Below are 17,868 nucleotides of genomic sequence, written 5' to 3'. Positions count from 1 at the left end.
GAGGAGGCATTTGACAACACTACTAGCTATGGCAAACGTTTGGGTACTACTTAAGACGGCGAATGACAAGCTCAGTGCAGTCATTTGTACAGCGTATTATTATTCGCTTTTTCTATGAACAAGGATGTCAAATCTGCGAAAATTTATTCACTATCGGGAATCAACTTGCAAACGACAGTACGACACAAGTGTATGAATGATGTACAAAATTTAAAAGAAGGACGTTCGTGATCACGACGGCTGTGTGAATAAAAAATACTACGACAATGAATAATATCTACAATCAACTTGCAGAGAACCTCATCTTGAAAAATTTGCAACAGTTCACTCTAGTCAGTCTCTTCAGCCTGTGCGGATTCATCTGATCAGTTGTTTCTGGTTATCTATCACGTGAGGGGTTCGTTATTGCTCTGGAATCAAAGCAATCAATTAGAATATTTGAGAGGAATCTTTAAGCAAGATGGAGAATTTGAAGTATGTAAACAGGATTCACATGTCAAGAAAAATCCTTTCATTCTTGTAGTATTAACGCTTTGGTCTACAGAAAGCAAAAATACTAATCTTGTATTTCCTTTATTGGTCTTAAATTTATTACTTAGTCTTTTACTTAAGTACGATTTAGTTTGACACAATGATCGTGATCCTTCGGCAAGATGTCATTTAATATAACGATCCACATTAGTAAAGTTTAAATGTATGGACTTAGACATAGTTATCAATACACACACGTAATCTTTGAGTACAGTAACACACAATATTCATGCATCGCTGTCTTATAGTGCTGTGTACGAAAAGTACGAGAAGCGATATAGTATGGATTTGTGTCTGCAACAGGGTAGATATTGGTACTGCATAGTGATGTAAAAGATTTTACAAAGCTCACTCGCATAATTTCCTTATTTCCTAGCACAGTCAACACTACGATGGACGACTTTTCACATAATTAACAATTCTGACAGTATCAGTCAGAGCCTGAAGAAGCACGTGGCACTTTCTTCGCGGCTACGGCTTGTCAATGTAGAAAACAATGAAACTATTTCAGTTGGCACTGATTAGGGCTCCCAGTGGCCCGATTTTTTCTGGTATTTCAGCAATCGAGCATAACTTAATATTCTGTATATTTCCATAGGATGTCCAAGTTTTCAGTCTATAAATCAGGCCGGAGGTAGATTTTTGTCTTTCCACAAGTTCACTCTTCTTACCAAGTAATCCCCTGGTACTCTAGCTGCAGACTGAAATACGTTTTCCCCATTCTATTTCAAATGAACATGTAGCCTCAACAAGTGTTGTATATCAAGATAAGGGTTTGCAGGATAATATGTTCTCTTCACTCGTTCAGTTGAACAGAAATAAATTCAATTTTTTAAACCTTTCTTTCAGCTGGTCGCGAACATTTTGGGCCAAGTTAGAAATACGCTTTGGCACTGTATCGTTCGACAACGGAATATTTGATATTTTCTGAACCACTTCGAGGTTGATCACTGTATCAACTGCACAAGGAAGAATCAAATCTCCTGCATTATTATTATTATTATTTTAAATTCTTAGGACAATTCATATGATGCCTGAATTGCCTTTCATTTATAATTGTTATCTGGAATCGTACTTATTTCCTACAGAAACAGTGCCCTACAGATCGGTTCCTAGAAGCACGTTTATAACTCCCTTTCACAGGTCTGCTATAAATTAATTGTAGACCTATGGAGATCACATACTATATCAACTTATAACGAAAACCATCTGTTACGAATTAATGCTAACCCTACAAGGACTTGATCCTGCACAGCATTATAACAAGTTCGACACTTGTCACCTATAATAAACATGAATACACGATACAGCACCTAGATTTATCAATAGATCTAAAGGTAAATTTATACTATGACGACAATAATATGCATTCATCATCTTATCAGACATGGTTAAAAAAAAAAAAAAAACCCTTTTGCTTTGCCAATTGATTGGCCTTAAAAAATTCTATGTGGATAATACAGGCCTGACGGTCATAGCAATCATGGCGGCAATCTCGAAATCTACCGTACTGAATTTGGTCTAGCATCTCTTCAGAAAATAAGAGGTTCCGTCATAAATAATTAACTGTATGTAACAATAAGCTTGACATTTGGATTCTGGAAAGGAAGTTAGCCTAAAACGATATATTATAGAGCCCACTTCTGATCTAACACTTTCAAACTAAATAGAAGATGGCCGCCATGATGTTCATACACACCTATTACATAAAACTCCATCCCCCTTACTCCTCAAAAATTCCCTAATTAAATATGTGTTTTGAGATTTTGCCTCAAACTATTTTTAAGCAGACCGTCAACAACGCAGCTCATTATAGGCTCCTAGGCCTTTGAAGCCAGTATTTTTATTTCACAGATTTTTGGGCATCTTTAAGGTTCATTATGAAACAAAAAGGAATTAAAAATTTCTTACGCCGTTTGTTACAAAACTCATTTTCTAACTCCATATTGCAAACTCAGGAATTTAAATATCTTAATTGAAACTTTCGGATATGCAAGGTCGATGAAATACTTTCCCTTATAACTTACATATTTTGATTGGTACTTGGTAAAAATTTGACGCAGGTAAGTGCATTATTCACTGAGTTCTCACATTCTCCCTCCAACACTGTACTCACAAACAGGCGCTCGTAAACAATATGTACAAGTTATTTTTTCAAATTCTGACAACCTATGTCTCCAAAATTTTAAGAACCAGGGAGAAAAATTTTACTTTGTTACTAACAACTGTACAAGTGGCATGACAACTTGAATTGGTGGATGTCATTTTCACATTTTGCTGGGTTATTAAACATGGAATTACCCACAAGTTATTCATTATATTTTAGTCATATTGGCTACCTTCTTCGGTGGTAGAATAAGAAGGCAATTTACACTATAGTGTGTCCAGTAAGAGAACGTCTCTGACAGCTCGCAGTGACTTTGCCACTACTCGCGTGTCAAGTTTTTTTTTTTTTTTTTTTTTTTTTTGGTGCAACTGTAGTGGCAATTTAATGAATGGTATAAGACAGAGTGATCGTGGTTGGTAACACTGGTATCAAAGTAGGGGCTGCAATGTCCCACCGCATATGGTAAGAAACGTCAGAGACCATCTCTTGTTGGCCGTGCTATAACTACGAAAAACTGCTTAGTAAAACAGTGTGAAGAGAAACTAAACAAAATTAAGCTGGGTTATCCAACAGAGGAAGATACATCATTAAAATACATAAAATCATTAAAACTACTGCTAAGGAACATTTTTACTCAGATTAAAATTTAGAAACTAATTGACAGCTCAAAACCACGTGGAAATTTGTATTGAGAACAAGAGTTACGTGACCAATTTATTAAGATAACCGAGAGATAAGCCGACCATAAACGTCGTGGTAGTACAGTGAAACCTGTCTATGTTGGCCACCATCGGTTCCATCAAAAAGTGGCCAACTTACAGAAAATAAGTGTGATTTGTGTATTTTTAGAATAGGATTTCTAGTATTACTTGATGGTAAAATTTTAATAAGCAGTGGCACGACAGCTACTTATAAATAATGTATATAGAGTAATCATAAAAATATACAGTACTAGAAAATATTACTATAGTGTGTTTAATATATGAGCATACCTTTATCTTCCTGAAAACTAGTCTGGTACAATGGATTATTCGGATTGAAACTACAATAACAAAGCAACCATGAAATAGAAGCGTATATACGCAGTTTATTGAAATTGATATTATAGCACACTGAGTTATCCAGATTGAAAAAAAAAAAAAAAAAAAAAAAAAAAAAAGCTAAGTTATAAATTGAAAAATTAATATGCAATTTATATGACTTCTTTTCAGTTGTTACTCAATGGTAGTTCATTCTAGACGTACTTGTTTTATTCTTTTTGGCAGATATGCACCTTGTAATACTGTAGTTAACTACCTCTTGTTAATGAGCTAGAAGTGTTTCCCTCGGAGCAAAAGATGTTTTTTGAGAAAATCTTGAGGGAATTTATATCTCAAAAACTCCGCTATCTTTTGACAAGCCGACAGGTGCCAATAGTTGATAAGTGAGATGGTTAGTTTTAACGTTGAGTTTTTTCCGGAATTACTAAAGCTCCCCACTGATGACAGGAGCTGATATAGCTACCAGTTTTACCAAAACAAACAGGGTAAAGAAATACGTACAACCATTTCCTGAATTCCTGTACGTGCTTTTTCTTATTCACATCTTCCTTCACCGCCCCTTTATCAGGGTAGTCTTCTGACCATTGACCTCCAAGAACAAATTGTAGGAATCCACGCTTCTTTTCTCTAGTCACAAATACAGAACATCTGTCACTCATAATGGAATACGAAAGAGTTAAAAAAAAATAACAAAATGGAATTTTGCGTGGGCAAGATACGCAGGTAAATTTATTATTATCATCATAGGATAAACATTGCTTCAGTTTGGCCAACTTCCAAGATAGACAGGTGGCGAACTTATAGAGTAGTAACGAATGTCTTATGGGAAAATGCAGGTTCAAGACGAACCAGGCCAAGATAAACAGGTGGCCAAGTTGACAGGTTTCACTGTAGTTACAGATGGAAGGTTTCTGTAGAAACAGACGTAGTTCACAGCGATGATCAGCAGAATTCACGGCGCCGCAACAGGAAAACACCGCTCCTACAAAGTCAGACCATTTCTTATTATGATCCTAGTATAATAAAATTGTCCCCTTCCTTTGAAGATTCCCGTTCTTTAATCCTTGGATTGTGAAAACTGCTCTGTTTCCAGAAGAAGTTATTTGTGCATATTTTCCACCCTAGCATTTTAATGGTAAAACTAGAGAAACTTGATTCAGATTGGCCTTCCGCGGTACTTAAGAATCCCGGACCTCTCCATTGTTAGGAAAGACCTGTCAATTACTACTTAGTTACCGGAGTGATTCAATTTCTCGATTACCTGTTGACTCGACAGTTGTTTTAATGAACTAGGTAACAGACAACGTTAAACTTTCTGGCCTAATTATTCGCAAAGGACTGACCAATCAGACAGCATAATGTTAAACTGGGCAACTCACGTAATTCCAATGTAATCATTCCTGGCTTTCTAAGTCAATTTCCCTACCTTATCGCTGAAGTAACTCTCGAGTCATTACGATAGAAAATTCTTCCTCCTGACCTACTCGTTTTATACTACAGCTACCGTAATACTTTCATAGTTAACTCACCTTAAAAACATTCCTGAAGTATGGACTGCACGCCGACAGTATGACTTTGTGCGCCTTTATATTTTGGCCTTCGCATGCTAAGGTTACATCAACCAAGTCTTCTTCGGTTTTCAAACTGTCGAGCGCCGAGACAATGTTACTCTGGAAATTATTCCAGCGAAGACAAAAATGATCAGTTCCCATTGTGTCTAGTCTTATCTGAAAAATAAAAGAAAAACTCAAAATCAGTAAATTAACACTACAATGTGTCGAAGAAAAATTTCGATGATACTGATATGTAAAGATAATTAACATACAATTAAAATCAACAAAAGAGAGGAAAATATCACTTCCACAGTTGACAGCTCTAACGCTGAAGGAAGTGTCTAGTTGAAATACACAACCTTTTAGGGGATGGACGGAATGATTATGCCAATTCTACACCGGTGAAAAGTGTTCTGAAAAATATTTTAATAATACATAACGCAAATTTTAAAATTTCCCTTATTTGAGAATTCACAAGTGCATTTCCTTTATTTGATAAGAGAAAACATATTTATATATATATATATATATATATATATATATATATATATATATATATATATATATATATATATATATATATATATATATATGTGTGTGTGTGTGTGTGTGTGTGTGTGTGTGTGAAAGTCAACAATAATAATTTTCTAGTCCTCCCTGCTGGTCTAGTTCGCCTTTAGTGCACATGGTCCCAGGTTCGATTTCCGGTAGGAAAGCATCAAAATTTGAACGCATTACGGTAGTTCGGACCCCACCCTAAACTGTATATACTAAACTGTAAACTGTATATAAAGAGATTAAATTCTGAAGTACAAAGGTAGTTCCTATTTTTCTCCTATGACTACTTCCAAAAGTCACGTATATAAATTCATAAAACGACACGAAAAAGGCCTTAAGAATCAAATGATACTTAATCGAATATGAGACTTAGAAGAATTTACGATATGTGTCAAATCGTCTCTTCTCCTGGATAAATCCTTTTTCTTTTTTTTCTTTCTTTCTTTCTTTCTTCGAGATCAAAATGTGATCGAGGCGGAAAATCTTCCATACTTTGATAATTCGCAGCTTGCCATTTTGTCATTTTCACAGTTTAATTCTTGCTCCGAATGAGCATATTTTAGGTTCCTAAATCAACTTTTGAGAACTGAAGTTCTCCAGTCATGTTGTGACTAATAACTTTATAGCTAGAACTGTACTGAATGCATTTAAGGTAGTCACAAAGTTAAAACATATACATATTTTCGTAAACTAAGAAGGGCATGGAATTACCGAATGCTAATACATGTGAAGCTATGATGCAGAAGTATATAATTAGTAACAGATATAACTTATAATGGAATTAACGTTAAAACTTTTTTTTTTTTTTTTTTTTTTTTTTTTTTTTTTTTTTTTTTTTAATAAAGTATACCCGGTTCCCTTTCGGAAATTACATGCGACTTCGTTCCCAGGCCACTTTATGAGCTCTTTATGGCGTACGAATAGTGTATACATACTTTCTTTTTTCTTTTTCCGAATTATTGTTGTTTCCTCCTATCATTCCAGCACTTTTCGTTCATTACTATTTCTTCTTTCGTCTACAAACAACGCTAACCTTCATTAAATGACGCAGAAAATCAAAGCTATAGAAAGCTGACAGACCTTCAAAATTCAATCTATCAGTTACAAAGTTTGAACTGTAAGCAGATTTCTTAATACTGTAAAGTAGTGCAGAACGTTAATGAGCAACGTCAATCAGACAACTTTCTACAATTCATTGTATACAAAATCTCGAAAAGAGCTTTTTAAAATAAATATATTTAAATGGACAACCAAAGGTTAGTTCATATCTCTATTCAAACTGACAAAGCAAACAAACGAACAAATACATGGCATTCTGGAGCAAAAGGAAAATTTTCGAAGAAGGTAAGAATTCATTGATTGTTTTAATAATCTGAAGTACTGCTGTGATAATGTGACACTGAATTAGAATTTTAGTCGAAATATAAATCGTGGTAGTATATTGAAGATTTTCGGAACAATACTATTACGAAGAAACGAAGGGGTAAAGAGGAGTATTTAGGAAGTTACACAACGCTGAGCTTTCACAATACCTGCATGTCACCAAGTATTCTACAGATAATAAAGAAGTAGTAATAATAAAATACATAAAACAAGTTGGTAATAATAATCTAGAGAAGATTGGATTGTCAAAGACCAGAATCCAATCGAGAAGTTTTGTTTCTGTGGCGACGAATCTTCTGACCCCTTACGCTAGTATTGTATATTTCGATCAAAATATCAATGACAAAAATATATTACTTACTGATCGATATGAGATTTCAGATATTTTAAAATAACAGCAGATTTACAGAAACTGAATGCACGTTTTGAGACTCATTCCTTAACGGAGAAGCAAAAACTGGCTCAAAAGTGGTTTTGTGTTAGCACAATTCTCCTTAGTCGACAGATCTGTCCTCTTTTCCACAAATCCGAAGCAACAATTTAGGGTTGCTGTTCGACGATGTTTCCACCATCTAGAAAGCAGTGATCAGGACCTTGAACACAATTACAGAACCAGACATCCAGAAATTATTCCATGACTTACTGCAGCGTACAATGCTGTATTTGGAAAGGAGCTTCCTACTCTGAATAAATCTCGCTTCCCCCTTGCTACACTGTGTCAAATTTGAGAAGTAGGGAATCTTTATATTATTACCAAAGTGGTATTTATCACCCTTTACAACGGTGTATGAAATTCTAATACTATATGAGGATTGAACTTTAATAGTGGCAACGTTGGTGTACACACGTCATGAAACGGGACCAGTGCTTCTCGTTTAAATCACACCTGAAGAAAATTAAAGATCAGCGTTGGAAAAGAAGTGGCAATACTTTCTGCAAAACCATCTCATTTTGCAGGACACGCCTTGGATACATGTAACGAAACCCGTGGCTAATATTTTCCCCGTTCGAGGAGTTAAGAAGTGGCTTACCATCCATCTCTCTCCTGGCTTCAATCTCTGGTTCCTTGGGATTATGATTCTATTAATGTGATTCCTTGTGATTATATGATTAAGATGGACGCATTGGTGGTATTAATTTCCGAACTTTTCCAACGATTTTTCAGGTTCCATCCGAACAATCAACACAAGAGGCACACTGTGGCTTAAATACTACTAGTAACAAGTTGCACACAACACTGGTGGTTACATCGGAGGACACTAGAAGTGGTCGGAGGACACTCTAAATTGAACATGCTATAGCTCAAGATCTAACGAAGATCGCTGTGTAAAAATTTTGTCAGTGAAGCACCAAGATTTGTAGATTTCAGAAAAAGAAATTCATAAAGGTAGTCAACGCCTATCTTTGTTGAAAATAAATAAATAAGGTAAATAACGAAGTTATAACTTGCATTTTTATGGAGCAAAAACACTGCATCACTACATAAGAATTATCACGAAAAGTACAGGTGTTTTGATGGTAATTTTTGTCTTCAGCTAAACGTAAAGCTCTGCTCTAAAGAGTTATGAAAGAAAAACAGTGGGATTTTGAGTACATGGTGGTATTAATAAATATTATAAATTTATGAATTGTTAAATTACAACTTACAATATATATGCTTGAGCTGTGTAGGGAGGACAGAAGGGATCCAAATACACAACATAACCGGACACTTACTTCTTATAAATAAATAAATGCTAGGAATCTCCGAACTCATCCACTTGTTTATTTTGGAAAACAAGTTTTACATGTTTAACGCAAATTAATATTGCTGCTCAAATAGGCAGATATATGAGGTACTCAGTAATAACATATGCACATACAGACAATGTAGTTAACAGTGTTGCCACCCTAAGGGCATATTTGCATTAATTCAGACATCCTACAACACCTACTACGTATTTTGGACGATCAGGAAATTTGGTACTTGTTTCGACGTTTGGTACTTTATTTCTGTTCCCTAGTGGAATATTCTCGATCCTTCCGGAAGAATATGACGCATTCCAGAATATTTTATAATGGAACAGTTTCGAATTTTACAGAATACTGTAGAAAATTATAGAATAATATGTATCTTTCTGGAATAATCTAGACCCTTCCGAAATAATATGAGACATTCCAGAATATTTTACAATGCTTTGAAACAGTTTTGAATTTTGCAGAATATTGTAGAAGTGTATACTACATTGCTTTTCTTTTCAGATCATTCTCGAACTGTCTGGAATAATCCACGGCTTGCACTACAAAAGCAGTCGTCTTGTACAGTGGATTCAGTTGTCTCTAGAATGGGGAAGAATGTATCACTATCGTGCCAACAACACTGGTTTGCTAGTACAGTTTGTGTGTTACATAATTACTTTTACTTGGGGCAGAAAGTAATGTGTAGTTAATTCGATAACTGAGTTAAATCAACTCGATTCCAGTGATGATGTACTGAGTTAAATGGTTCACTCGTTTCAGTGTTCTGTATCTGAAATAGAACTATGGCTACTAATCACAAACTCCAACCATGTTCTGTTGGAATGCAAAAAGACGAAAAATGCCGTAAAGTCAGTTACACAAAGAGCATGGGAATTAGAAGTGTAGAAACATTACCGCTAGCTTCTTGTGCTAAGGACAGGTATATCCAAAGAAGATCTGCAGACAATCTGTTGGCATCACGAAGCATTGTATTTGAGAAAGTATGAACTGTTTCAGAGATCATGCTGCGACCCCATGAAATTACACAGCGTTCCAGTTAAGCACTCTCTGCATACAATCTCTTTACAGTACAGGAAAATAAGTAGCAGACAAGGAAGGTGTTCATTTAATCTGTAGACAGAAAATATGCGCATCGTGTAGGAAGAAGTTAGCTATGAACATTCTACGAACTATAACACTATCCATGGCCTTGGATTGGATATTGTAACAAAAGGGGACACTGACCAAAGCTTCAACACACACACGTATTTCACGGTTTCGAATATCTTACATATCCTTCATCAGACAACATATCCATCATAGTGTTTGATGAAGGAAATGTTAGATATCTGAAACTGCAACACATTATAGTTTAAAATACAGTGTGTGTCGAAGCTTTGTAGTTCAGGACCTTTATGCAATGAACTAAAGAGATGAAACCTTTTGCACTAGTCTCAGTTTCTTGTCCTAGTTAACATACTAAAAGTCCCCAAAGCTCCGGGTTGTGGAATTAAGAGTTATGACGTCATCAATATGGCTGCCGTAAAAATTTATAGGGTAATTTTTAAATGTCTATAAATTTTCACGGAGTTAACGTAGAAAGGTCATTTTTGCACCAAATTACAAAGAAATAGTTGAAAAATGTTTATGTCAGGGTTTGAAAAAACCCGGGCTTTTTTGAAAAAGCCCAACCCACTTGGGCCCATGTGGGTTTTTTCGGGTATTTTCGGGTTTAATTGGGTTTTTCGGGTTTAATCGGGTTTTTTCGAAATATTTCAATGTTTTTGGGATAAAAGTGTTAAAATGTGAGTTATATTTCAAGATTGTTATTGTCACAACTTGCAACAATTTTCTACTTACTGCTGTTTTGAAAAAAAAAATGGCCGCCATTTTGAAATTTTGCATTCGATCGCCGAGAAAATCTATACAGCAAATTCAGCATATCTCGTGGTTCCACCGTCAAAAATTCAACTTAAAAGACTGAAAATTGCGCTTCGTAGCGTGGATATTCGCTGTTTTGAAAAAATGGCCGCCATTTTGATATTTTACGTTGGCACGCCGAATCTATACAGAAAATTTAGAGTGTATCGTGCTTGTACTATGACAATTTTAACTTAAAAGGCCGAAAGTTGTACCCTGTAGTGTGTGTGGTAGAGGCAGACGAACTAGTTGAGTTGATTTTGTGTTTAACGTCCCTTTCAGCAGAGAGGCTATATGAGACGGGACCTACTGATTAACGTGGAATCCGAACCACATGAGCTCCCTCCGGGAAGCAAACCCGGGTCCCACGCCGAAGACGCATACACTAACCGCATAGCCATGAAGGGGCTCGGCAGACAAACGAACAAATGTAGATCAAGTCATCCAGAAGCCTGACTGACGTTTGCCAAATATGAATACCAAAAGGGGTCTATTAATTTAAAACAAAGATACAATTCATGTTGTATGAAATAAATAAATGTTTTAAAATGTCTTATATGAAATTAACATCTTTCAGCGTAAATAACCTGCCATATTTTCTCCATGAGAATACGGGACACCTCAGATACCCCCCTCCTCAACTTTCCAACACAATGCAATGAACTGTAGTCTGGTTATGAACAAAAGTATAATAGGCCGCGGTGGTTCAGTAGTAGAGCGTTCACCTCTAGTGCACGAGGTTCCTAGTTCGATCCAAGCTCGCGCCAAGTGAGCTTTGTGATGGACAAACACCTTATGCGTGGGTTTTCTCGGGATTCCTCTCACTTTCTTCATTCCGCCATTTCATTCATTTCTCATCACCGTCACCTTGAGCATAGCAGGCATAACCGCGAGACTAAAACTAAAATATTTTATTTTATTTTATTTTATTTTTTCAAGAATATAATAGGCGAAAGTTCACTAAGCAGCAGCTGCTTTTCTCTGTTCCTACGCTGCAATTAATTGTATAGACTAAAGATGCCTAAAAATTTAAGATGTGCTATAAAAATGCTTTACAGGAAAACAATATGGAAATTATTTAAATCAGTGGTACAATCTACCTTCAATATTCTTCGCGCGTTTAGCAATATTTATTTACATGGATGTATTTGCCAAAATTACGTTGCGTCAGTTTAATCTGATGAAAAGCTGATTTTTCTCCCTGTGTCGTGTGTAATTGTCAGGACCAGATTTACATTTTTCTAAGACCTGGACCAGAGAGTATCCGAGTTTCCATCAAGTGCAATGGAAAAAGTAGCATTGTAAATTTCGCTCGCTATCAAGTCGAAGAGGGTGGTGTAATAACTTCCTCGAAACTGTTACATGCAACAGCGTATTGTTCATTCACTAATTACAGAATTCTCAACCAATGTCAGAATTTTTTGTTTTTCACTTTTCGAATAAGCTGATAATGGTAGCAGAAATGGAACGGAGTTAAAATACGGAACATTTCTCTGTCCTGACTAAATTTACGGGGACGCGAGACTTTTCCGTATTGTACGGGACGCGAGACTTTTCAGTATTGTACGGGACGTATGGCAGGCTTAAGCGTAAAATAATTAGTTTTATTGTTGAATTATTCATTTCCGATCCTTCTGCGTTTAATTCGGGAATTTCCCGAGCACTTCTTTCACGGCGTGTACATCAAAACTTCCACTAGTACGAAAATTTGAACTCAGCACTTGAAATAGTAAGCGTCAGTGGCGGATCCAGGGGGCGCCCCCCAGAAGAGGAAACTTTCTTATTTTATATATAAAAATAAAACCCATCCCAGAGTTTGGAGCTCTTAAAAGTAGCTCTAAGTAACAGTATTACAACTCATCGCCCCCTCCCCCGAAGTCCGTCCTGGATCCGCCCCCTGATAAGCGTTACATAGTCTTCGGAACCCCGAGCATTAAGCTTCTTAAATTTGACAAGAATTTTTACACTATTGCTGGTGTTGATTTTACAGAATGCTTACTTGAAGAGTAGCAACAAATGACAACTAAACTGTTATCGTTGGAAAACCAAATTTTACTTTTAAAAACTTGTGTTTTACATCAAAGGTAAGAAATAATACTAATAGTTTCACTAATGTATTTACATATGTACTATTACTACCGGCACCTATGACCTTAAACCCGTCAAACGTATGAGTGATAATGTCCCTCGGTGTCACCAAGTCGACGAACACACTATTCACGGAAAATATTTTCTAAAGTACAAAATTGCTTATTTTACTCCAAATAGGCTATAAGCATAATCCATACATTAATTTGTTCAATAACTATCTCAAGCTAAGTTAAAAAAAAAAAAAAAATCATTTAGTGCATTCAAAACTTTATAAAGGTCTTATGTTGAATTTGTTGTATACCTTAACGTGAAAGCCTCTAACTTGCCCACGGAAAGTCTAAAATCTGATAAAAATCACTTAAAATGTGATCACCTTAGTTGTACCAATAATATACGAACAAATAGGTCAAAAACCCAGGTGGGTTTTACAGTGGTTTTTTTCATGTGGGTCCAACCCGAAAAAAACCCACCGGGTTTTTTCGGGCTGGGCCCACTTGGGCAAACCCTGGTTTATGTAGCAATATCTTACATATATCTAACATTTCTTTTGAATTATATGTATCAAAAGTGAGAAAATTTAATTTTTATCAATCTTTTTTCGAAGTTTCTCTATAAATAACTAGGTAGTTAGGCAACAAAATGACAATATTTTTCCTTAGTTAGGTACTACATTCTTAGAGCTATAAAACCATAGTAATACATTTTCTATGTTATTAATAGTAAGGGAGGTATGTTAATTTATTTATCAAAAAATGTGATTATTCACTAGCCAGACACGTTCTGTAGACAGACAATTTGCTTAGAATTTCTTAGGCAGATATTTTTAGATCTTATCTCAAGAGTTTCCAGCACATATGAATATTCTCCAGATAGTAAAACATATGTTTAGTTAGTCACAGGAGTGTCCTTCAAATTATTGGCCGCGTGTTACCAAGAAGCTGTATGAATACTTTAAAAACAGGTATAAGTATTCAGTAAATTTGAGTTAAAGACTTTACAGCTAAGAGTTTTGGAAGACAGTTATTTTAATTGGAACATGATACAGAAACTATCACTTGGTATTTTCCTATTCGTTGTGTGTATTTACTAGACTAACAGAAAATTTCTGCATGTAAAATGTCCACAATATTTTATTATTGTGAATTTTATTTTAAAATTTCTGAGTTGTTAACGGTTCAAGAATACAAATTTTTGAACCGTTTATTTGTATTGATATGTTTCTATGTATACTTTCAATGTTTGTCAATAATGTAATTTTTTTAAAAAAATGTACGTATCTTTCGTTTTTCAGGTTTGAGTAATTGATAAAAATTTTGCATTGTGGAGATGGAAGAGATGTGTCTCATTTGCAACAAGACCTTGCTGTCACACGATGAAAGAGTAAAGGTTACTCGTGGGATCGATAGTCTAGTGGAAAGCAGTCTTGAACGTAAAGATAGATTACACGAAAAACTGACTGTAAAATGTTGCAGCAGTTCGGATACATGTGAACTGTCGTAGGAACTACACACATCCAAGCAGTAGTGTGGCTTTCGTTCAACACTCTCCTTCAAAAATTCCAAAGTTGAGATCCTGAGCCCCTACCTTTTGACTTCAAACAGCATTGCCTCTTTTGAAGAGAGGAATGTGATACTTTAAAAAAAAAAATGCCTCTGGACCGCCGGAATGTGTACGAAGTCCGATCCTTAAAAAGCAAACAGTCAATTTCGAGTGCCGTTAATTCTCGTAATGATTAGTGGAGTCGAATTGTGACAGTTCGAGTGGAAGGTGTTATTGATTTAGTTGCTGCTAACGCCAGATACCACAACAGCTGCTACATTTATTATTATTATTATTATTATTTTAAAAATCCCTTCATCTCGGAAGAAAGGACGACAGAGGACGAAGAAATGGCTGAAGCACTTCAGAAATTTTTTCTTGGTTGGAGGACTGTAATGAATATCAACACTCTTTGAATGAATTACTCCAACGACTGCGTGATTATCTACCTTCAAAAAGTAAAACATGCTCAGAGAAAAACCTACGAAAAATGTTTCAGGATCACTTTCGGAGTAACATCATCACTATCATGCCAGGACAAACATCTGCAATTGTGTGCCTTTGCAGTGCAATTGATCACAGCCCTCTTACAAATGTTTGACTGACACCAGAAGAGTTACAAAAATATGTCACCGCAGGACAATCTGCAATTAGACGTACCGACAAAATGTGGGCTGGTAATTGGAGTGACATGACAATGGGACAAGTATTGATGAGATCGTTCAAATCATCTGCCGGTTTGACGCATGGAAGTGGAATAGCGAATAGCACCCTGAATCGATGGGTGCAGGGGATGTGCGTATGCATGTTCGGAGCTCATTAAGCACTTTAAGGAATTTTATGGTATAGACCTAACCTCTTCTGAACAGCACACTCAGCTTAGGAAGTCACAACAAGTACGCGATTGTAACGATTGTTCAGAAGTGATGATGCGGTTTGCACCTCATTCTCCGCTCACAAATCGTTCTGAGATCATATCTTTATCACGTGGTATTACAGCAAATGAGGCTATTAATTGTGACAATGCAGTTGATGTCGGAAAAGCTGCAGGGGACGAATTGTAGGGAAATCTTTTAAGGAAGTTCATTTACATAGGAATGACTGAGTGTGAACATTAGCACACATGACTAGCGCTGTCAAGATCAACGACGACGTAGTTATTCCTATAAACACCACGCATTTATTCTTCCGAGTAAGTTGTGTTTTTATTGGCCTTGTATGGTACTCCTGAAACAACAACGTCTTTGAATACTCTTCGATATCAGCGTTTCCTAAAAGCAGTGGCAAACGTCCTATCAACTCTCAGATGGAACTTGCTCAACTACCCCATCTGCGGCAGCAAGAGAGCATTCAAAACCTGTCTATCTCAGGTGTAACAGTGGAGGAGAAACGATTTGCTACCCATTTCATGAGGATGGGTCTTCTGCGGCCAGTTTTAATTCAAGAACCTCCTACTCCCGACTTCATCTTAAAGTTAATATTTTGCAAGTGTGAAATTGGATGTGAACAAGGTTGTCGTTATCATAGTGTTAGTTTACAGTGTTGCTTTGTGTGGATATTGCAATAGTAGTGGGTGTACAACCCCAGTATTCTCGACCTGGATGATGATGAACCTTCATCAGGAGTTTCCGTTATCTGTTCGTGAGAAAGACGATTCAGATATGTAAGATGTGATGCATGGTTTCAATAGCAAATTTATAAAGACATTTAGTTATTCATAGTGTAACAAGTCTAATCGTTTGTTACATTCCATATTGGTGTTCAGTGCTCTTTGTTCATTTATTTGCGTGATGCATTAATTATTGTTGGTTACAATGCACCATCAGTAGATGTTTCAAGAAGAAAATAATATTGTCAATAACGGTTATTTTTTGTTCAAATTATGTAAGTCTCACTTTTAACCAGGCAGAAAACTTGATAAGACGAAGAAAAAAATGCATCCCTATATTTACGTATTTTTAAAATATAAACGTTGAGAATATTCATAATGTCTTTAGCAGGGTTTAAAAAGTTATCTCCTTAAAATTCTAACATAAGGAAGTTGTATCACCATTCTGCAGTCTGCCTAGTAAATAATAACACCGTTTGGTAAATAAATTAACATTCCTCCCTTACTATTAATGATAAATAAAAAGTATTGGTATCGTTTTACAGCGCTAAGAATGTATTACTTAACTAATGAAAAATTTGACACTTTGTTGCATAACCACCTAGTTATTTATACAGAAACTTCGAAAAAAAGATTGAAAAAATTACATTTTCTCACTTTTGATACATGTAACTCAGAGAAATTAAGATGGATCTCGCAGAGATTGGAATACAAAGTAGAAACTGGATGCAGTTAGCTAAGGATAGAAGTAGTGGAAAGCTTTTGTGAACGCGGCATTCAACCTCCGGGTTCCATAGGCCATATAGTTAGTTAGTTATAACTTAGAAGAAATGTTAGATATGTGGAAGATATTGCTATATAAACATTTTTCAACTATTTCTCTGTAATTTGGTGCAAAAATGACCTTTCTACGTTAATTCTGTGAGAGTTTATAGACATTAAAAATTACCCTATAAATTCTTATGGCAGCCATATGGGTGACATCATAACTCCGATTCCACAGCCCGGAGCTTTGGGGACTTTTAGTATGTTAAGTAGGACAAGAAACTGAGACTATTGCAAAAGGTTTCATCTCTCCCCTATTTTTTTCCAATTCAGGCGTCTTTTTTGCTTAAAGTTACTGGACTATTGGTCGGTGTTTCTTCTGTTATAATTTTACAAACTGTTGAAGTTTTATCTCAGAAATCAGAAGAAAGTGATGTCACTCAGCAGTTGAACGCTGAAGCAGTGAAAGAAGGAAGTTGCACTTGTCAGAACTTAAGAAAATTTGCAAAAGTCACCACTGAACATGCATTCTGTACAAATTGTGCAAGACCTTAATACGAGAAACGTAAAGCAGAAGCCTGCAGATTTAGATCACTTGGTTTCTTTAATGTAGTAGAAGTAACCCACAGTGAATAGGCACGAAAACTCTAAATACTCACATTGACCCCTTAATCGTGATCCAGCAAGTGTAACACAAAAGTTGCTGGAACACGGAATCTACAGTACCCCATCCCATACCACGGAAGAAACTATCTGGAGACAGTGCACATGATTAAGATTTTTATCAGGATGATGAGTTTTCCAGGCAAATGCCAGAAATTAAAGGTAGAGTCAGCACACCCAGGAATGTGTACGAACAGAAAATACTTCCGCTATGCAAATTGGGTGAGTTTTACTATTCCTTTGGGGGAAAATATCCTTAATTCAAAGTAGAGTTTTCAAAGTTCTGTACTCTACGCCCAAAATGGTGTGTTTGGAAAGAAGTCTGTGTCTACCCATCCATCAAAATGTTAACTTGCTTCTTTATGCTCTAAGTTATGGAAGCTACAGAAT

At 35.9% G+C, this 17,868-nt stretch overlaps 1 protein-coding gene across 5 annotated transcripts in view; it reads right to left on the bottom strand.

The window, feature by feature from the left end:
- The window catches only part of LOC145686664 (uncharacterized), a 176,495-nt gene that overhangs the window by 138,096 nt on the left and 20,531 nt on the right, over window positions 1-17,868 (bottom strand). For all 5 annotated transcript variants that reach the window (XM_081760163.1, XM_081760162.1, XM_081760158.1 and 2 more), the window contains exon 2: window positions 5,208-5,405. In XM_081760163.1, coding sequence (XP_081616289.1) covers window positions 5,208-5,390 — 183 coding nt within the window. In that variant the 5' untranslated portion in view covers window positions 5,391-5,405. The remainder of the gene's footprint in view (window positions 1-5,207; window positions 5,406-17,868) is intronic.

The sequence above is a fragment of the Thermobia domestica genome, chromosome 5 (assembly GCF_964235325.1).
Source record: "Thermobia domestica chromosome 5, izTheDome1.hap1.1, whole genome shotgun sequence".
Lineage (NCBI taxonomy): Eukaryota > Metazoa > Arthropoda > Insecta > Zygentoma > Lepismatidae > Thermobia > Thermobia domestica.
This window is presented reverse-complemented; position numbering and strand designations above follow the sequence as displayed.